General features: G+C 37.6%; 1 protein-coding gene across 4 annotated transcripts in view; it reads left to right on the top strand.

Annotated features, from left to right (window-relative positions):
- Positions 1–2,566: 2,566 nt before the first annotated feature.
- Positions 2,567–22,310, top strand: part of LOC131243104 (transcription factor TCP2) — a 32,540-nt gene continuing 12,796 nt past the window's right edge. For 2 of the 4 annotated variants that reach the window (XM_058242227.1, XM_058242204.1), the window contains exons 1-4: positions 2,567–2,912; positions 3,908–4,029; positions 4,454–4,522; positions 4,757–6,475. In XM_058242227.1, coding sequence (XP_058098210.1) covers positions 5,042–6,418 — 1,377 coding nt within the window. In that variant the 5' untranslated portion in view covers positions 2,567–2,912; positions 3,908–4,029; positions 4,454–4,522; positions 4,757–5,041 and the 3' untranslated portion in view covers positions 6,419–6,475. Of the gene's footprint in view, positions 2,916–3,907; positions 4,030–4,324; positions 4,395–4,453; positions 4,523–4,756; positions 6,476–22,310 lie in introns of all 4 variants that reach the window. The other 2 variants (XM_058242222.1, XM_058242212.1) reach the window with 2 other exon arrangements.

The following is a 22,310-nucleotide window of genomic DNA, read 5'->3' as shown; positions in this document are numbered from 1 at the left end:
ATAGAGTTTATCTGAGTGGTAATAATCATATAACGGTTTTGATAGTAGGCATCATGGTCGCCTCCTGGAATGTTTCAATGGTCTATGCTTCAGTTCCCACTCTTTTGTGGTGTGGCCCACATGAGCTCTGTATATGGTTGAATTTTAGAATCCTATGTTATTTTTGTCTTGAAAAACTGATGGACAGAGTAAATTTTCAACGGGAATATCTGTAGCGCCCACAAAGCTTCCAGGGCACAACCAATCCGCTTCTCTTTTTGAAACGAAGCAGATTGCGTACTAGTAAACTCCGTGGGGTCCAAAAAAGAAGTGGACGTGGCCCACCGTGATGTAAGTGTATTATCCACGCCGTTCATCGTTTTTCTCAGATCATTTTAAGGAATGATCCAAAAACTGAGGCACGTCTTGGGCTTAAGTGGACCACAAAGTGGGAATTGAATGTACACAATTAATAATTTTTTGGGAGCTGGAGAATTTTTGGATCAACTGATATTTGTGTTTTCACTTCATCCACGTCTGCATGACCTTATTAATAGGTTGAATGGTAAAACAACATCACGGTGGCCCTTAGAAAGGTTTCAATGGTCGGTGTCATTATCACTGCAACTTCCTTTGATGTGGTCCAGTGGAGCTTTACACCTGCTTCATTGTTTGTCTCATGACTTAAAATGATATGAGAAAAGTAATTAACGGGGTGGATAAGCTACTTACATCATGGTGGGCCCCACAGAGACTTGCTCGGATGGATTGCGAGGACTCAATCAGCGTCCAAAAGAAGTATTTTCAAAGCTCAAATGGACCACACCGCCGAAAACAGAAACAATGTTAATTGAACATCTACACAAAAAATTCTTGAGGGCCACAAAAGTTTTGGATCAAGATTATATTTATATTTTCCCTTAATCCTTGTTCTTGTGATAGTATGAACAAGTTGGATGATAAATAAACACTAACATAGGATCTTGCAAGGTTTCAAAGGTAAAAATCATTATTCTCACTGTTTTTTGTGTAGTATGGTACATTAGATATTTGTATATACTTTTTTTTTGCACATGTACGCACACTTACGCATATAGAATTTCACCACCTATGGATACCCTAACCCTTTGAAACTCCTGAGAGTCTACCAACCGAGAAAGAGTAAGGATCGAGATTTGTATATACTTCAATCTTAGACAAACCCTTCAGTTGATATGTAAAAACGGATGGGCGCTTTGGATAAACCACATCCAGTCAAGATTGCCCAACGGAGTTCACTCGGTACGATAAGAGCGTACTGAGTAACTCAGTACGCAATCCGATTTCTTTTCAATATATATTAAAAAATCCGTACTCTGGGAGTGCGGGATGGCTCATACACATGCACCTAGCACCCACCAAAGTGGCATCGATTTCACTCCATTAAACTATGGATATCGTGGGACCTACTTAGGATGGGTCCTACAAGGTCAATCCAGACAAACGGATGTCCCAACGAGCCGATTTATGGACCTATAACGGGCGGTCAATATTAAAAGTCAACTGTCCGAATCCAACGAACGAATGTCCACTAATCGGAGTACAATATCATCGAATACGGAGATGATAATCATGATATGATAGAGGAGGCAGTACCGGAATAACGTATTTCTATCTCTCTACAGTACAGGCGGCAGTCTGACGTGTCACTCGGAACTGTGCATCTACTGGGCCACGCTTCGGATGGAAAACGGTTCATGACACGCATAGATCAGATGATCGTAGCCATCTGATCAGGGATATTCATAGAGACTGTACTAGCAAACGATGATGAACGGCCAATAACCTATTCTTGAAAATGAAGAGAATTGATGGCTAGGATTACCTAGTAGGTTTATTTTCGATTCGTGAGCCATCCACGAAGAGGCCCGTATATGGACGGTCCTGATGGACACATCACCCTACTCAGTCTACTGTAGAGAGATGCTTCTAACATACCCTGGCTCCCACCGTATCATCTCCCCATATGGACGGTCCCGATGGACACATCACTTACATAGATGCCACATGTACAGTTATTTAATGGATGCGTATGAACCATCGCTCTCCGCCAGAGAATCAAATAGCTCACCCATAACAATGATAGTTGCCCACATCTTTGTACGGTGCAAATGCGTTTTCATTTTTGACAAACGAGCCCTATTTTTTGTAATCTAGACTGTCCGTATTCTATATAACACTGTTGATGGAATACAAACGAAAAATCAATGAGAATAAAGATCTTAAGCTTTCTAACTTTCTTAGTACAGACGATTGAAAAAGAAATAAAAATTGAAGAGTCTGTATCGGCAGAATATAGTCTCAATTTTCCAAAATTTAAATTAATTTACAAAAATATATGAGAATAAATATATTAATGGTCTAGATTTCCGTAATATAGGCCTCACTTGCGAGAAATGGAATGCGTGTACAATGTCCAACGATGCAGGCCGAGCATTAAATAATTCCTACCGCAAGTAGTGGCATTTGTGTGATTTTCTGAAAACACAGTGGCAAGTCGACATAGATCGCATTATTTAAGGAGGGGAACGGCGCTGTGTCTGTCCTTTCCCGATAAGCCCGGTAATTGCTCTAATGGGATTTCAGGAACGCATCGTTTAGGGCATCGAACCACGAGCCCATCTTTCTCGCTCTCTAGATATTCTCGCTCTTTCGCCTCTCTCTCCTTCTTCAGAAATTCTCGCTATTTCGCCTCTCCCTCCCTCCCTCTTGTAGGAATCTCTGGAGAGAAAGAGAAGCGCATGTTGGAAGGAATTCAACGAATCTCCAGCTGAAATCCTTCGATTTCGGTCGAAATCAACGGCTGTTAATGGCGGTTTCATGTCCGGAGCTGAATCGCTTTCTATCTTTTTCTTGAGTAGAGATCGGAAGAGGAAAATGCAGATCGCTTCGAGGTAGTAAGTTGCATTCATCGACTAATTTCCCCCTCTTCCTCCTCGATTTCCAGGCTCTATCTTCGAATTTACGATTTTCGAAATCTTTGAGGCTTTTTTTTTTTTTTAAACGAAAAAAGAAGAAGAAGAAAGCTACGAGTTTTTTAATCTAACGTTGACACTCTTTTGCGAGTTTAGAGCTGAAAAGATAGATCTGCGAATTTTCACAAGTCGATTTTAGGAAATTGAAGGACTGGAAACGGATTTTCTAAAGATCAGATCGACAGAAAACGAACCTTAAATTACTGTAAAAATACTACAATCGGAACTTAAATAGTAGAAATTAAAGGTGAGGGGAATTGATATGAGCTTTAAAAGAACATTTGAGCTAAATAGAAGAGTTTACGTTATTTCTTTCATTTTTTCTGCTATGATGATTTACTGTAAAAAGGCTGCAACTGGAGCTGAAATTGCAGGAATTCTTGGTGAAATGATATTTCCTTTTTCTTTCAAAATTTCGGTACAAGAAACGAAGAAATTTATGTAAAAAGCTACGATTGGAGTTGGAATCTCAAAAGATGAAGCGAAAGGAGCTTTGTTTTTCTTTATTTTTTTTTCTTTTTGTTTCCGCAGCAAAAAAAAAAAAAAGCAAAGGAATTTATGTAATTTCTTCTGGTTTTTATATCTAGCAAGCTTAAATCTACCGAAAGAAAAAAAAATAAATAAAAAAAAATCTCCAATTGGAGCTGAGACTCCAGGAGCTTGGAAGCTTTAATCTGCTAAAAAAGTCATCTTCTGAGCTGAAATTGCTGTAACTCTTGGAGGAATGATCTTTTCTTTCTTTTTATTTGAACTTTTCGTGCGAATAACGTAGTAATTTACGTAAAAAACGACTACGATTGGAGATGGAATCTCAGAAATTTTAGTGGCATGAGCTCTTTTTTCTTTGTTTCCATTTTCGGAAAATTTATGTAATTTCTGCTTCTTCTTCTCTTCTTCTTCTTTTTTGCTTACAGCTATCAAGCTTAAATCTCCGGGACAAAAAGTCTCCGACTGGAGGTGAAATTGGGGCAGGAGCTAGGAAGCTTTCGATCTACTGCAAGAGATAGCATCTGAGCTGAAATCTCTGAAATTTGAGGTGATATGAGATTTTATGTCCTTTTTTTTTCCCCTTATTCTTTGAGAAAATAGAAGCAACTACGTATACGTCTTTTCAGCCATTTTTACTGGCAGGAAGGTTAAAATCTACAGAAGGTATCAGATCTGAGCCGAAATCGAATAAATTCATGCGACTTAAAATTTCATTTTGTGTTTTTCTGATTCCAGAGAGAGGAAAAAAAAAAAAAGCAAAAAAGAAAAGAAGAAGAGAATAATTAACGAAATAATGATTTAGAATCTCAAAACTCCCTCATTTCTGCTAATGTTACCATCAGGATTTAGGAGGCTTGTATTCTCAGTAAAAGGCTTTGACCATTAGCTTATATCTCAGAAATTCAAGGCAAGGTAGGCTCTTTCTTGCATTTCCTTTTCTCATTTTCCACCGTTTTCTTTTTCACTGTCAGGAAACCTGTTTTTACAGCAAAAGGATCAGATCGAGCTGCAAAAACCGCAGAGGGGAATTCAAGGCTAAGGTAAGCTTTTTCGGGTTTTGTTTTTCTTTCTCTTGTGCTATCGTCATCTTTAAAGCTAGGGTTAGAGAGCTATCCTTTTTTAAGGACATCACAAACCGTCCGATCTCGATCGCTTAAAGCGCTTCTGTCGCAGTACTACGTCTCTCTAACGCATCTGATCCCTTCTTCTCAGGTAGCAGCAGCAGCTGCAGACGATAGAGAGTCTGACCGGCTTTTTCTTTATTTTTTCGACAGACGAGCGAAAGGAAATGCAAGAAAAGCACAACTCATCTCTCCAGGCGTGCTTTTGAAAGTACTGCAAAAAGCTTACAGTCTCCGCACCCTCGAACGCGATATCTCGACCGCTAAAAGAGCCTTTTATCATCATCCCTCTCTCTCCTTCTGAATAAAAAGTACTACAGAACCCCCCCTCCCCCCTCATCAATGCAAAGGACAGAAAACTCTACGCCTCCTTTCTCTTGAAGAAGAAAGATCCAGATCTTGGAGAAAGAGGGAGATAGGGAGAGGTATGAAAGCGGCATGGAGGTGGAGGAGATCCAGACGCAGTCGCGCAAGCGGTGGAGAATCGGGAACGGGAGAGACGAAGGGAAGATAGAAGAAGACGACGATGACGGAGAATGCGGGATTGGCGAAGGTGATGGAGAGAAAGGAGGAGACAAGGGCCGGCTCCTGGCGTGGCAATCGTCCAGGATTTTCAGGGTTTCAAGGAATTCCGGGGGAAAGGATCGACACAGCAAGGTGCTGACTGCGAAAGGGCTGAGGGACCGCCGTGTCCGCCTCTCGGTTTCGACGGCGATCCAGTTCTATGATCTTCAAGACCGTCTAGGCTACGATCAGCCGAGCAAGGCCGTGGAATGGCTGATAAATGCTGCTGCCGATGCTATTGCTGAGCTTCCGTCGCTTGATGGTGCGTTCCCCCCCACACCAAAGCAAGCCAGCGACGAGAAGCGGGTTGAGCCCGAAATCGGAAAACAGCACCAGATGCAGCAACAACAGCAGCAGCAGCTGCTTTCACTAACGAAATCAACCTGCAGCAGCACTTCGGAGACAAGCAAGGGATCTGTCTTGTCTCTCTCCCGATCGGAGATCCGCGTCAAGGCCCGAGAGCGGGCCAGAGAAAGAGCTGCAAAAGAGAAGGAGAAAGAGAAGGAATCAAACTCAAATATCCCCCAACAGCACAATCAAAACCATAATTCTCAAAGCTCCTTCACTGAACTCCTGACTGGCTGCAACAACAACAACAACCACAGCCACGACGATGACAATGATGCATCCATGGCTGCTGCAGCAGCAGCCCAACAAACCCCAAATCACAATTTCATGCACAAGCAATTCCGTCAATTCCCTCCTTCCACGGATTACTTCGGCCAAGCTAGTTCAATCTTCGCCCCGGCAGCAGCAAAATCCCACCAATCTTCTGGCTTTGCTAGCCAAGCGAAATCCCACCAAAATTCTGGCTTCACAAGCCAAAACCAGTTCTCGAACCCTCAGCTGGGCACAGTGCCGTTAGGTGTCACCGCCACCGGGGGCGATCACCACCCGGAGCTGCAGCAGTTTGCTTTCTTGCAAGATCATCTTGTCCCTGTGGCCGCCACTGCCCCGAACGACTACAATCTGAATTTCGCGATCTCTTCCAGCCTCGCTGGTTTCAATAGGGGGACCCTTCAGTCCAATTCACCGTCTCCGTTGTTGCCTCACTTACAGAGGTTTCCTTCTTCGGTTGTCATCGACGGCCCACCACCGAACGTGCCATTCTTCATAGGGGCCGCCGCCGCCGCATCTGCTGCAAGCGGTGGGGCCGATAGTCAGTTCCCAGCTGGGTTTGATGGCCGCCTGCAGCTCTGCTACGGGGATGGGTGCAGGCATTCAGACCTGAAGGGAAAAGGGAAGAGCTGAAACCATAGGAATAGCTGCTGCTGCTGCGGAAACCCTCGCTCGCCTTCTTCCTTCCTGGTAAGAAATCCATTCTATCTGCTATCTTAATCCACCAGATTTTGCTAAATTCCTCTCTCTAACTCTCTCTCTCTCTCTCTCTACTATCGTGCTTTGTTTGGCTTTTCTCTCATCTGATGGGCTTTACTTCGATGCTAGAGATACTGTTTTCTGCTTTTTGGCTTTACGTATGTTGCTTCTGTTTTGCTCTTTTCTCGGATGCCATCAATCGAACCTGCCTATTGAATTATATTATGTCGTGTATTGTCTTGCTTTCCTAACTGATTCCTGCATTGATTGCCGTGAAGGATGAGATATAGTAAACTTAGTAGCGCTCGCGCACGTCCTGTTTGATCCTTTGCCTCTGTGCTAGTCCAGCTGTCGAACTGTTATTGAAAGACAAGACGCCACCTTTGTCCTTTGGAAAAATGCCATCCCTTACCCGCAGACAACGCCATCGTCCACCTCGTGAAATGAAAGCTTGTAGTACTAGGAAAAGTTCCCCGTATTGCGAACAAGGCAAAAGCAAACAAAACCACTGACCAAAACAGGGCTCGCGACCGACTGAGAGATGCAGCCAGCGGATGCTACATCCATGAAAGTATGATAGAATATATATATATATATATATATATATATATAGTTTTTCATTCCGGATTATGACTGATGGTCTCTTTACAAGTGTCTATGATCTTTAGAACTAATCCAATCTGCATGCGTATTCATGGTCTGTGATTGGTTTGCTGGCTCATCACCTGCCAATAGGGATTGGCAGGACCCTTCACATGGTTAAAGATATAGAGAATCGGCTCTCTTGATAGCGACGTGGTATTCTGATGAGATTTGACCATACCAAACTGCACATTGAATGGATCGGATTTGTAGGCCCATACAAATATGGTCTGGTGTGCAATGTCAATGAGACTGTTCTCTTCCCCTTCTCTTTGATGCTGTTTATGGTTTTCCCCCCCCCCCCCCCCCCCCCTTAAAGGAAGGCATTATAAAATATCTCTTTTATGGAGTTAAACTTGTAATATACATGTTACACGTCTTTCATTTTCACAGATAAATGCGCAAGGTCTTCGCATTAATTGATTTACCAAACAACTAGGTAATTTTAATTATTCAAAGCTATGACACCAATGACAATGATAATAATGCCCACGAACCTTCCAAGAACCTTCTCAGCCTTCTTCAATGCGCTATTGACTAAGTATTTAAAATTACTCTTTCATTGTACCATGGAACACTAATGTTAATACTTTTAGTCAACATGGCATCGAGAAATGCTCCACTGCTTTCAAAGCACAACAAGTTAAGTCTAGTAATTGCATCAACATACTTGGATAGTCATTCAATCAATCTAAATTGTTCATTAAGTCCAGCACACATTTAATAGGCTCCCACACAAAAATCGTACTAATCAGAAGATGCAGTCGGTTTTTTTTTTGTTTTTTTTTCTTACTAGGCCTTCTCTTTTTAGAGCCATTTATTTTCAAAGACATGGATGGGATGTTGACAATTACCTAGCAAAAGTGATCCTTCATAATTATCGATGGCTGACTCTAACAAATAAATGATTGAACTTATTTTTGTGTAAATGATCTTGACCATCCATATTAAAGCCACTGATCAAATGGTTCATATTTATTAGATTGTTGTCTTATTTGCTTGTTAGCCCATCATATATGGGATGAACCTAATGAATAGTCTGGTTCAATGGACTGGACGGTCCAAGTATTCCAATGCAACTAGGAGCACTATAACTTACTGTTCTTTGAAAGCATTGGAGAATCTCTCTCTCTCTATATATATAACTAATGTCCTAATATGATTCCTAATGGTCGGTACACTGTAATAACTGGTTATCTTTATCTTATATGATAAGCGCAGTTAGGGGCAAAATGTTCGACAATTAGTTTTCCATGTGGCTAAAATTTTAGTTTGTAAGAGGTCACTGAAAGGGTTTGAACTAAAATATAGGCTTTTAGGTAATTTGTAGATGATGCCATCTTGTGGGGAGACTTACTTATTATGAGGTGGAATATGATGGTTCACCACCATTTTTAAAATGACACGACTCTTCAATCATATGCGTGACATACTTTCCAGACCGTCTGAATCTCTAAACAAACTACAGGTATAACATAACCAAAATCTTACACTAAGAAGAGGATGGTACCAATCTATTATTCCTTTAGAATTTATACCACTCACTATTCTTACTTTTAACCATCCATTTGATTGCCATCAATTTGACGGTTGTGATTTCTTTACAAGCATGATTTTAGAGATGATCCATCCATAATATCTCTCACAATTTGAACAATTTGGATGGACATACATGAATCTTACAAGGAAGATGATTCACGACCATTTTAAAATGGTGGTGAACCATCATAGGAGTGGCAAGCCTTTTACGACCAATTATTCTTCCCTCTATCCCACATCTTGCAACCTACTTTGTCGCTTTCCAAATGCATTGTACGTGCCACATTCACTAGCAAAACTTGCACTCTTCTGGACTTGTATATAGATACGACTCTTAATTTCATAATTATATGTCGTAAGAGGTATCTGGGAAACGGGGGAAAATGAGCTTTGAGTCATTGGTCAAATGCGCCCCTTAAAACAACAAATGCATTCTCTATAGCATCTATAGATTATGAATGGGTAGATAAATAAAAGTGTAGGTGTGACACATTAACTCCACATCGTTAAAGTCAACCCCGAATGCTTTGGAGCAGATGTTTCAAAAAACTAAATGTGAATTTGCAATCTTGAGATCCTACTTTCAATTACTCATTCGCTTCTTTTCTACTCCCAACCGACTTCTCAGTAAACATTGTGTTAAATCTCACCATGCTTTTATGAAACATCAACCAAGCAATAATATTGCATAGATGTTGGGATAGGGATTTATTTGCTTCCCGCGACTTTACCGCGAGGATATTGGGAAATTGTCGTTACTGTTTAGTTGAGTGTTTTTTTTTTATTTTTTTGAATTCCATTATATACTAATCTTAAACAGTATTTATTAATCTATAACATATGTACATGTTTTAATTATTTACTCTAGTGAGATTTTCATATCCTAAGAGATTTTTTTTTAGTTCATAAAAAGTTTTTAGTGAAAAAGAAATTGTTGAGAACAAGATATATCAATAATGCAAAGGAATGATGATGATTTTATTACCTGATTCTGATCATGCGGGTTGAAAGCAAAGTGGCTTAACCACTTAAACAACCGATTTCTGATAGAAAGCCGAAATAATGTTATTATAAGGGGTTATTTGTTGCACAAATTTTCATGAAGTATTGTGAAATTTTGAACAAGATTAGATAGGTTATTCATGGAATACCATGAAATTTCACGATATTTCGCATAACCGAATTCACCTTATGCTAAATTTTTTTTGGAATCCAATCAACATCATGATTCCATACCTAGGATCATGAAACGCATACATACGAAATGATATTAACTAGAAATTGCAAATTAGAAGTATTGTTAGTCACATATGCCTTACCAAATCAATGATGCATGACACTCTTCTATGCGGTAGGACTTGACGATGAATGGCTTTGATCGTTGCTCTTGCGTCCCTACATAGTAGATTCCCTTGGCTTACATTCTCCCTAATTCTCACTCAAGTGTGTGCTTAGAGATGGTTAACCCTACATCTTTTGGACTTTGATGGAGAGGGCCAAACATCTTTCTTATTTAAATACTTAAATCTCCTGTCTCATCATAGAAATTAAGTTCTACATGGACTTTACTTCGTTGCACATGTTAATTTACCCTAATGTGAAGATTTCTTTCATAAATAGGCATTGTAACTTAGAGGTCAATTTTTTTAAAAAACCAAAGGACCCCATATGGCATACATGTGTATGTGCATGTGGGACATAGTAATGATAAATACACTAATATTTTTTTCACATTGTCCACATACTAAGCACCTTTTAAGAAAAAAATTGTTTTAGTTCAAAAATCTTTTAATTTTGAAAATGGCTTTCATGGGCTAAATACTCAAAAAGACCTTTATACGTGCACAATTTTGAAAATATCTCAATCACTTCATTTTGCTCATGACTCATAAATCTTTATTAAATGAAATCACAAGTATGAATCATGATAGTTATATATCAGCATTCACACACTTCCTTTCATGTATTACAACACTACTGTAGAAAAGTATGGTTATGGGATTGTGCTTTCGAAGCCCATAGGTTTAACAAGAATGTAATGGGAATAGGTCATATGCTTGGGCTTTGGAAGCCACAATTTTGTAGTTCCCACACTTATTACAGATTATAAATAGGAGAGGGTTAGGGCTTGCACCATAATTCCTCATCTCACATTCTCTATTGCAATAAACTCTCTCTCTCTCTCTCTCTCTCTCTCTCTCTCTCCCTCCCTCCCTCCCTCTCCCTCCCCCCTACCCCCCCATTACTTACTATCTTCTCTTCTACTCTCTATTATACTTTCTCCATTAACATTCTTCATTGGCCCATAAGAACAACATGGTATCAGAGCGTGAAACTCCTCATCTTCCTTGATCAAATTTGTTGTGTGGGGACTACAGAGGCACATAGAGATGAATCTAAAGAAGTAATCCAATCGCAAAATACAAGCACAGAGAGAACACAATGATTTAATGTGGAAAAAAATTTTGAAAAAAAAACACGGCACAAGGCGACAGATGATCACTATGAAAGTAGAAATTACAAAGGAAGAGAGCTTACTCGATTCAAATAACCTCGAATTAAACCCTTGTTACACCCTTGAAACCCTTTGAATGAATTATAAACCCTAGAATTACCTTCCAATCGCGTTTACACCCATATATATAAGCTATGGAAGAATCCCAAACGAAATCGAAAACAAATCCCGCAAAATCGTAACTCTGTGAAAATCTGCACGATCCGTTCGATGTCATCAAACACTCTTTGATGTCATCAAAACTTATCATTCGATAGCATCGAAGCCATGTCGATGGCATCAAACTAACACCTAAACAATCCAGAGACAAAATATGAAAATCTGATTTTCTCCAATCACATCAAGCCATCTTTGATGGCATCGAACTGATCTTCGATGTCATCAAACTGATCTTCAATGTCATCGAACAATCATCAATGGTATCGAAAAATGCCTGGTTAGTCGAGCGACCAACTGGAGAAAATCCAAAAAATCTCGATGGGATCGAGCACTATTCAATGGCATTAAACAGTCTGTCAATGTCATTGACATGCCCTGTTTCTGACTCGATTTAAGACATAAAAAAACAACAGATAGTTTATCCAGATTCATTTGTGTCAAATAATTGGTCCACTACTCACATCACTCAAGTTACAGAAGTACCTACTTTCCTAAAGTTGTTCGTCATACCATTGCTTCTACCACTCGCCTGCTTGCTTGCTTCTCATCATAGTCAGTGTCATTCATTTTTGTGATCACAGTATCTTTTATTTCCTTTATTTATATAAATATTTTATGTGCCTCTTCAAATTCAAGTTCCTATTTTCAGAGCACCTTAGGGAATGCCAGAGAAGAATTTCTTTATTTTTCTTAGGTTTATTATGTTATCCCTTATTACAAATTCGACATCATTACGATGCTCCAACTTGAAGGAGAGTATAGAAAAGTATAGTTATGAGCTTGGGCTTTGGAAGCCCACAATTTTGTAGACACAATTCTGACACGTATTGCACATTATAAATAAGAGAGGGTTAGGGTTTGTATCCTAACTCCTTATCTCTCATTCTCTATTTTAATAAACTCTCCATTTCTCTCTTCCATTACTTCAAATCTCCTTTACTCTTCATTATATTTTCTCCATTGATGTTCTTCACTGGCCCATAAGAACGGCACAATGTAACCGTTTAACAACTATTAACCCCACAGGACAATTAATAGGAAGGATCATAAGCTAATTATACCTAACACACATAACACCCAATATAATGCCTTATTGAGAGACTATTTTTGTTATCTTGTATCCATACAAATCTATATTTGCACATATGAAAAACAAGAGAAAACAATGTCATCCATTAATTTTTTTCTTTGAAGGATGAAAAGCTTTATTAGAGTCATCCATTAATGATATATCATATTGTTAATAATGAACTCAAAAAACATCTCATAAATCTCATTTTCTCTACATACTTATATAACACTTTGATGTTAATCATTTTGTCAGATGATCTGCAATAATAAGCTTTATACTAATATGTTCAATAAACACTTGATGATTCTTAACCATCTCTTTGATGGCATATTACTTTTTATATGTGTTTTGCATTACTTGAGTACTTGTCCTTTTTAAAGAAGAAGATCATTATGGTGTTGCCACAATAAATAAAATTCCATAGCTACAATGAATGAATTATGGCCTCAAAGCATGCCATGAAGTCAGTTTCCACTCCTCTATGAAATTACTCCATCAACTAGTAGGAATACATAACTAGAAGTTCATTTCTTATTATTTTGACATATTGCAAAATCTAAATATGAATATTCGATTACCTCTTATTGAATAGTCCTTTTATATGTGAGTTTATATATATTTTTTTCCATCCTTTATAGGTATCACATTACTTTTTTTCCAGCTTTCCTATGATCTATACCAAGACCACTTCGGTATCTTCCTAATTATACCAACTATGACATCAATATCAAAGCATGTAAATGTCTAAACATGCCCCAAACTACCAACTATGAAAAATATGATTTTTTTTTTAAAAAAAAAAAAAAAAAAAAATCTTTTTCATATCTTTATGTTCTAAGTCTTTTTTAAGAACTTACATAAGGCTAAACATATAACTTTTTGACAATCGCTACATTGATAGATGAGAATTTTGCATGCCATATCTCTACAAAACTCTTTCAATATAGGTATTATAAGATAACAAAATCATCCGTCAAGATCTATCGTATGATATCTTGATTCTAATAACAAAAGTTACATCACCCATATCTCTTATTTCAAAGTTCTTAGTGAGAAATAACTTAGAGTCTTATTTAATAATTATGCCACCTCACTACTCACAAGAAGAATTCCATCTACATATAAGACTAATAATATAAACTTATTCTTATTGACCTTCAAGTATATACAACAATGTTTTTCTCAAATCTAAAGGAGGTAGTAAAGCCATTAAATTTAAGATGCCATTGTCATGAAACTTAAGTCCGTATATAGATTTTTTAAGTCTACATAGTAAATGTTCTTAGGGCCTCTCTGGGAGCATGGATTTGGAACTCCCTGGATTCGGAACCCCATAGATTTGAAACACCCTAGATTTGAAATCCTCTTATTGTGTTTGGCACCCTAGATTCAGAATCCCGTGTAATCTAAAAGTAGTTAGAATTTAATTACTAAATCAACTTTAATATCTCTAGTTAGTGTATATATGTAATGTTTGATACAATGGTTGTAATAAGCCCATTTAAATATATACTTTGTCAAAAAATGATGAAAATCATTGATTTACATAGACAATCTTTGCATGGTGCAGATCATCCTAATAAAGTAATTATGGTGATGTAGTTGATAACCTAATTATTTTAAGATATCATCAGTGGGCCATGTGCCCAATAGGTCAGTAGCCTAGTGACACACATGTTACACATGCGACTCTTGGAAGGATTTTAGAAGTAATTCAAGTTTTCACCTTGGATTTCAAGCCTCCTCTTTGGGTGTGTAAGGGTCAGTTATGATGTTTCACTTAATCATTGTGATTAATGGGTTATGGTTCATCGTGATTATTTGGATTTACAAGAAGGGACATTGATATTTGCATTTCCTAAAACATTACTTGGATCATTTACAGTCGTTGATCTACCATTCTTTAAGAAATTTGGCATCGCCATTTCCACAATTCTCATTCTAAGGCTAGGGTAGTAAAAACTATATCCTTTGGATATTTTTAAATAGCCAATAAAATATTCACTTATGGTTCTAGAATCCAATTTCTTTTCATGTGGATTGGAAGCTCTTACTTCAATTGAACATCTCCAAATATGCAAATGCATTAGCCTGGATTTTCTACCTGTTCCCAACTCAAAAGAAGTCATAGGTGTGACTTTATTAGGAACTCAGTTTAGGATATATACAGCTGTCAAGAGCACTTCACTCCATCTCAATTTGTACAAGGTGGAATTGCTAATCATGCTTATAACCATATCTATTAATGTATAATTATGCCTTTCTATCACCCTGTTTATTGTGGCATTTCAAGCATCATGTTAGTATTTTTTTAAGATCTAGCAAATGGCCCTCAACGCCTACCAGTCTCATCATATCTACCATAGAATTTTCTACCTTTATCTAGTCTCATAATTTTAAAATAATGATTAAGAAAATTTTCAACTTCAATTTTATATGTTTTAAAGGCTTCAAGATCGAGCATCAAAATTTTCATGTGATAGATAAATGCACCCATATCTAGTATGATTGTCTATAAAAGTTATAAAGTACTTTTTGCCTCTGACATAATATAAGGTAGAAAAAGCATTATATATATATATATATATATATATATATATATATATATATATATATATATATATATATATATATATATATATATATATATATATTTGTGTGTATTATTTAAAGAAGTCTAGAACTACTTTGGGCAAGTGTGAAACTTCTTCGACCACCTTTTTTTGTGTTTTTGGTTTACTCTTTTGTTAGACCCTCTTTATGTGTCCATTCTTTTATAAAAGTAATACCTTGGGACATCTTGTCCATTCTTTCATTCTTTCTCACCTGGATACGTTAGCAGACAAAGAATCTTTATTGGGTGGTTGTTCATTTCCTTTGTTGTGCTTTATGGACTCTCTGGTCACCATATATATAAACAACTACCCTTCCTACTTTAACGTAATCTTTTCGTACACATAAATATTGATAAGCTCATTAAGGGTCAACATATTTTTATGTTTGTTATAATGGATTTGAATGTACCAGATTGTGGAAGCAAAGAAATTAGGATAATTAGTATGGTGAATTTATCACTTATACTCATGCTCAACACTTTTAATTTAGCAGTGAGATATGTCATCTCTAAATTGTGATTGTGAGTACCACGAGTCCCAACATACTTCATGATGATAAGTCAAGTCATTAAGGTGTCTTCCAAATAAAGGCTAGCTCTTTTGCTGTTTGAAGCTGCCTCCCTGTCGAAATTTCCTGGTGCTAGATTGTAAGGCAGCCTTTTTGGGCCGATTCCTAGCTAACGCTTCCCTTTGGGCATTTGCAGCAGAGGCCCTGTTCTCTACTCTTTGCTCAACTGTTTTTTCCTGTTCCCTTTCTCTCAATAGTTGTAGTCCATATGATAGGTGTGGCCCACTTCTTTTTGTGTGGGGCCCATTCAAAGTTCCAGTTTATATATTTCCTGTTTATTTCATCAATGGAACAGGGGCTTGCTTTTGAAAAAAAAAAAGGTGTCTTCCAATGATTTCTCGGTAGAATAACATCATTCTTCTACATTTTCCAAGTATGTATGTGTATGTGAGGAATCATCTACTAAGGTCCTAATGTTTTTTGTAATGTTTAAAAATATCAAACGCAAGTAATTTGACTGCTCCCACTTATTATATAGTTCTTATCTTATACCGATGTCATGTTTGACGGTGCAAGAGAGGGTCAATCCTAAGAGTAAAATCTATTTCAGGACTCTTAATGCAAATTAGGTTTGCTCGAACCAATTGGAAAAATTCAATCTATAAAGACCGGAACATTTGACACATACATATGAAATAAAGTAGGTACATAAACTAAAATAAAATAAAAATAAATAAACTCACATAATAATGCAGGGGTATTTTCACACCGGGCTCGAGTGGGGTCGCTTATTGGATGCAACAACACACTCGGGGTGGATGCGGCCCACGGAGGAGGTCTCGTGTTTGAGACTCCTCATTGGGGTTGATTAATGCGCGTTTCACACCAGGCTCGAGTGGGGTAGCCTGTGGGATGCGGGGACACACTCAGGGTGGGCAGCCATTTGGGGCCCACGAAGGGGGTTTGGCCGAGGTCCTAACCCATGCGATGTAGGGCCTGGGCTATGAGATAAAGGGATTAATTCGCCATACTCTAATAGTTCGAGCTTTTAGAGCAAGTGGTTAATTGTCCTGCATCAAATTGGTATCAGAGCAAGAGGTCTCGTATTCGAGACTCCTCACTGGGGGTGATTAATGCCGAGGTATTTTCACACCGGGCTCGAGTGGGGTTGCTTGTTGGATGCAAGGGCACACTCGTGGTGGGTGCAGCTCATGAAGGAGGTCTCATGTTCGAGACTCCTCACCAGGGGTGATTAATGAGCATTTCACACCAGGCTTGAGTGGGGTAGCTCGTGGGATGCAGGGACACACTCGAGGTAGGTGCCCCATGTGATTTGGGGCCCACGAAGGGGGTTTGGCCGAGGTCCTAACCCATGCGATGTGAGGCCTGGGCTATGAGATAAAGGGATTAATTTACCATACTCTAACAGTTCGAGCTTTTAGAGTAAGTGGTTAATTGTCCTGCATCACATAATTTAGTGCTTTGAGAATTGGAGCGATAAACTAGAGTGGTTTTATTAATACCTCTAAAGAGTGACATGGTGTGTCATCACAACTTCTTTGGGTTGAAATTGTAATACACCAATTGTCCACTCAACGACTATCTTAATAGTACACCCTATAACTAGTAGACTTTAAATGCATGGGCTCATGGGCTGGTCTATATTGAGGTGCATAACAAATCACACTATGCCAATCACCCTTTCGAACGATTGTACCTTTGGGTTGATGCTTGTTTTACATGAGGTGGATTATGTTGCTAGGAATACTAATGGGGACCACAAAACCCTTGATTTGATATTGATCAAGCCCCTTTAGTGATTGTTGCACTAATACTCAAACCTTAGATTCTGAATCATCATTCATGTATTTAGAATGTATCTAATCCAATGATGTGCCACTAAGGATTTTATCTCTTTATGATAATTGTATGGCTAGGAGATTATCATACAAGTGAATTAATTGGTGTCCAATGAGTCCAATTGTGTAAACATGTAGGTGAACATGGGGCCCTTAATACTTAAGATTCACATCCACCATCCCATAAATTCTTCATTAATTCTCATTGTGTATACAATTGTTTTTGCAAGGTTAATCATGGTACACTGAGCACCTACCAACACATCATTATGATCTTACATGGTTGACACCCGCTAATCAAGATCTCGTGGCATATGGCATAGACAAGTCATATGCACAATTTACAACAATCAAGTCCAAAGATGGGCACCGGTGTTCAAATATCGAGGTCCAAAGGTAGTCATCATCATTTAAGAAAGGAACAATCCAAATTTGACAGTAACACCCAAAAGATGGATGGTCCAAATTTTCTCATGATCTCCTAAGAATGGATTGTTCAGATCTAACCATCCATTGTCCCTTAAATGGGCAGCTTATTTATGGCCCCATGTTCATTCATGAAATAGACTGTTCGAATCTTCTTCTTTTTTTTTTCCTTTTTTTTTCTAGAAAGGTGGGAGTGCACCACCTATAACTTTATTGATATGTTGAAATATATGTACAATATTTCAGGTAGGTCCCACAAAAAGATTCGAGCTGCACCTATCATATAAATCTACGGAACATACATTAACAAAATTTAAAAAGAAAGAAGCAAAACTAGGACCACGATTGAGACTAAACTAATCCTTTAAACAGAGCCTTGCCAAGAGAACTACAATAGTAACTTAAAATGCCAAATCCAAGAGAGACGGGTCCCTGTGGATGAACCACCTAAACAAACAAACAAACAAACAAAAACCACACACAATATTGTTACCATTAGCTACCATCATCAGCCAAAATTTTTGCAAAAAATGTTGTTACCATTAGCTACCATCATCAGCCACCCAATCATCCCACTGCCTCCAAGGACCATCATCATCGGGTCGACAATATTAGACCAAATCTTCTAACCTCATTGAACCTAATACTAGAATTTCCAAACATTGTTATGACATCATGGACCCATCCTCAATAAACCTACATAGCCCAAAGCACAAGAATCTAATTATTCACTATCTACAATGAATGATCTAAATCTATTTCACCCAAAACATAAATAGTTCAGATCTATCATGCATAATGCTCAATTAATCCACATTACAGATCTAATGGTCAGATATGACAATTAGTATCCATAAAATGGATGATCTAGATCTGACCATCAAAGGTGTGCATTGGATGAATGGTTTAGACCTTATTCAATCAATTCTTATTACATGAAGGGTGCACAACTCTTATCAGTCCATCACATTGAGAAAAAGATCCCTTCTTGACCACACATAACAATATCGAAATAAAAAAAAAGTAGAAGAAAATGAGGTAAACCACAACACAGAGATTTACATAGTTCCCTTTCGAAATTATGTTTCCAACCCCCCCCCCCTTCCTCTCTCTCTCTCTCTCTCTCACTCACTCACTCACACATACACAACATAATATATATTACCCCCAAACGAACTAGGATTTATATAAAATTTCATGTGAAATTAGAAATTTTCCATGTGGACTAGGGTTACACCCCCAAACCCCCATGCAAAGGTGCATTGCTCCCCTGTGACTGCTAGCAGGCTTAACAAAAATGTTGGCTAGATGAACAGTATACCTCTAATGATCAACCTCCATAAGTGCTACCGCATCAGTCTTTCATGAATGAACAACTCGACTCAAACCCAATCTACACAAGTAATTGATCAAATAGATAAATCTAGCCATCAATTTTTTTTGTCCATTAAATGCCGACACATATTTGTTCCTTTTAAGAACCATGACCTTAGATAGTAAGTGATCTGATTTTTCCAATAAAGGTTTAACGTATGAATTAGATCTAATATAAGCAATTTTCAATTGGTAAGACGTTTAGGTCCTTTCCATAAAGGTGGTGTTATCAAAGTTATTCGATGATAATACCTTATCTTTAGGTTCTTTATAATCAATGATATCGAATCACATATGCTTATGCGCATATGCTATATATATATATATATATATATATATATATATATTCAAAAATTAAAAATAAAAATATATTTATATAATAGGGAATTTTTTAAAAAAAATGTAAGAAACTAAGGGGAATTTTTCTAAGTTAATAGATAACTAATTTTACATATTTAAAATACATTTTAGAGAGATAAAATCAATTAAACAATGAATTAAACATCAAGTCATTGACATTCAACAATATAGTTAACAAGAAGTAACAACAAAATCAACAAGCTATGTATTTATTATTGTAGAAAATCAACAAGCTATCTTCCTTGAAACTTGAAAGTGCCGGAATCTTGATCTACAAACTTCCCACAGACACATACACACACACACAGAGAGAGAGAGAGAGAGAGAGAGAGAGAGAGAGAGAGAGATTAAGACCACTTTTAATTAGGAAATGTAAGAGAAAAAGGGAGTAAGAGAGTTTTGGAGTGAGAACATTGCAAATGGAGGAGATTTTAGAAGTTTTCTAGGAAAATGTTATTTTTTTACAAAAAAAATAAAAATAAAAATTCAATATGCCATGGCCAATATGAATAAAAATAAAAAATTCAATGTGCCATGGCCAATATGTGATCGCATGTGTGCCATGATCGCATATGCGATTTGCATATGGATATGCGCATATGCAGTCGCATATGACAACATTATTTATAATACACAGTCCATTCTTTCGGACTTGTTAATTCTCTTGAAATGCATTAAAATGGAGTCTTTAATTATACATATAATTATAGAATGACTTAGGTTTTAAGCCTATCTCTTTTTCTTTTTTTTTTGTAAGCTTGTTAGTACACCCACTGTCAGTTCACAATTCATTGTTAACCACCCCCTCTAGGGAATCGATGCCAAGACCTCAGTGTTGAAACGAGGTATCTTTCACTCAATCTACCACTTGAGCTATGGATCTGATTCTAAATTCACATCACTGACCTGGTAATGTTAAGCTATTCAAGTTATTCACCCAAATTCATGCATGGATTTCGTGAGATGCGTATCTAATCCCATTGAATGGCCTACAGACAATCATGAGGTTTGTTATTGTTCATGAATTTACTTATATATGGTTTCCAAACCTAAGCTTTGATACTACATGTTAATTTTTTACAACCATGATTCCATACCTATGATCGGAAAATGCATATATATGCAATAATATTGACTAGAAAACTATAATTTAGAAGTGGGATTGGCCACGCACGCCTAGCCAAATCAACAAGGGATGGCATTCCTCTATGTGGTTGCACAACAATGAATGGCTCTGATTGTCACTCTCACCTCCTTGTATGTAGGCACCCTTGGCTTATCTTCTCCTCAATTCTTTCAAATGTGCACATAGAGATGGTTAGCCTTACATGTTTGGAGCTTGGATAGAGAAGGCCAAGAGTTTCTCTTATTTATATATTGAATCTCCTATCTCATCATAGAAACCAAGTCCTACGTGGACTTTCCTTCCTTGCACATGTTAAATGGCGATAATGTGAAGTTTCTTTTTATGATTGAGTTTTCAAACTTAGTGTCCAACTTTTCCAAAAAAAAACTAAAAGGCCTTATATAGCTGTATGCACATGTACGTGCATGTGTGTGCGAAGGTGAGCCATCATAATGAGAGACAAGTTGACATGCTAACATGTAACAGGAGATGCGCTAACCTTGCTCTTGCACTCAAATTTGTTGCTGCTACCCTTCATGTTTTAAATAATAAGAAAATGGACATTACAAAACTTATTGAGTCAAAGAAATTCATTAGTGTTACAGTATATATATTTGCATTTGTTCATATTTTAGTTCTCCTTGGGGACACCGTATTAATTTGTAATTAAGGTTGGTTTAATAAAAGAGGTTTAGAGAGCATCTCTCTCTAATATCGATTTTTTCAATTTATTTTTTCTCGATTTTTTTATATAGTATCAGATCTAGAGTTTCATCAACCTTATTTTATACCTCTCTCTCCTCTCCTCCTCCCTTTCCTCTTCTCTTTCCTTTCTTTTTTCTTCTACATAGTTCTGCACTTTTATGGACTCTAATCTTAATTCATGGAATGATAAGAAACAGACGATTGTCACCCGCTCCAATGTTGTTGCATGAGATCATTCCATGAGCCATGTTACATATGAAGTGATCTGGCTCCAATCTCTTCTTCAAGAGCTTAGAGTTGAAGTCATCCAATCTACTAAATTGTGACAATCACGCTGCCATTCATAATGCACCCAACCATGTATTTCATGACATCAAGGTGGATTGTTACTTTATTCATGAAAAGGTCCCATTAACTTACTATTGTCTATACCTCATGTTCACTCCAAGGATCAGCTAGCTAACATTTTCATCAAGGCCATTCACTCCTCTTCTTCTTGGCATTGTGGGCAAGCTGATCATATGTGATACCTGTGCTCGGGCTTGAGTGGGGAGTGTTAGTGTTAGAGAGCATCTTTCTCTTATTCCATTTTTTTTTTTCCAAATTTCTCTTCTTCTATTATTAGAAATAGGAAAAAGTGGTCCCGGAATTTGGCGGATACATTATTACCAGTTTCACCTTGAGTAGGATGCTATTGCATTCCAACTTTTGTGTATGCATGATTCAAGATAAAATGGTAGAGATTATAGTCTGTTGGAAATTACGATGGTCATAGTTGTGTGTGACGCTCAGATGGTCTTGGTCCATAAAGTGATCATAAAGCTTGAGCAATTAGAGAATTGAAGGTGAAACAAATTTTTTTACTTCAGTAATTTGGGTTTTAAATATTAATGAAGCAATAAGATCTAGAGCTGGAGGAGATTTAT

This window comes from Magnolia sinica, chromosome 1 (genome assembly GCF_029962835.1).
Source record: "Magnolia sinica isolate HGM2019 chromosome 1, MsV1, whole genome shotgun sequence".
Classification (NCBI taxonomy): Eukaryota; Viridiplantae; Streptophyta; class Magnoliopsida; order Magnoliales; family Magnoliaceae; genus Magnolia; species Magnolia sinica.
This window is presented reverse-complemented; position numbering and strand designations above follow the sequence as displayed.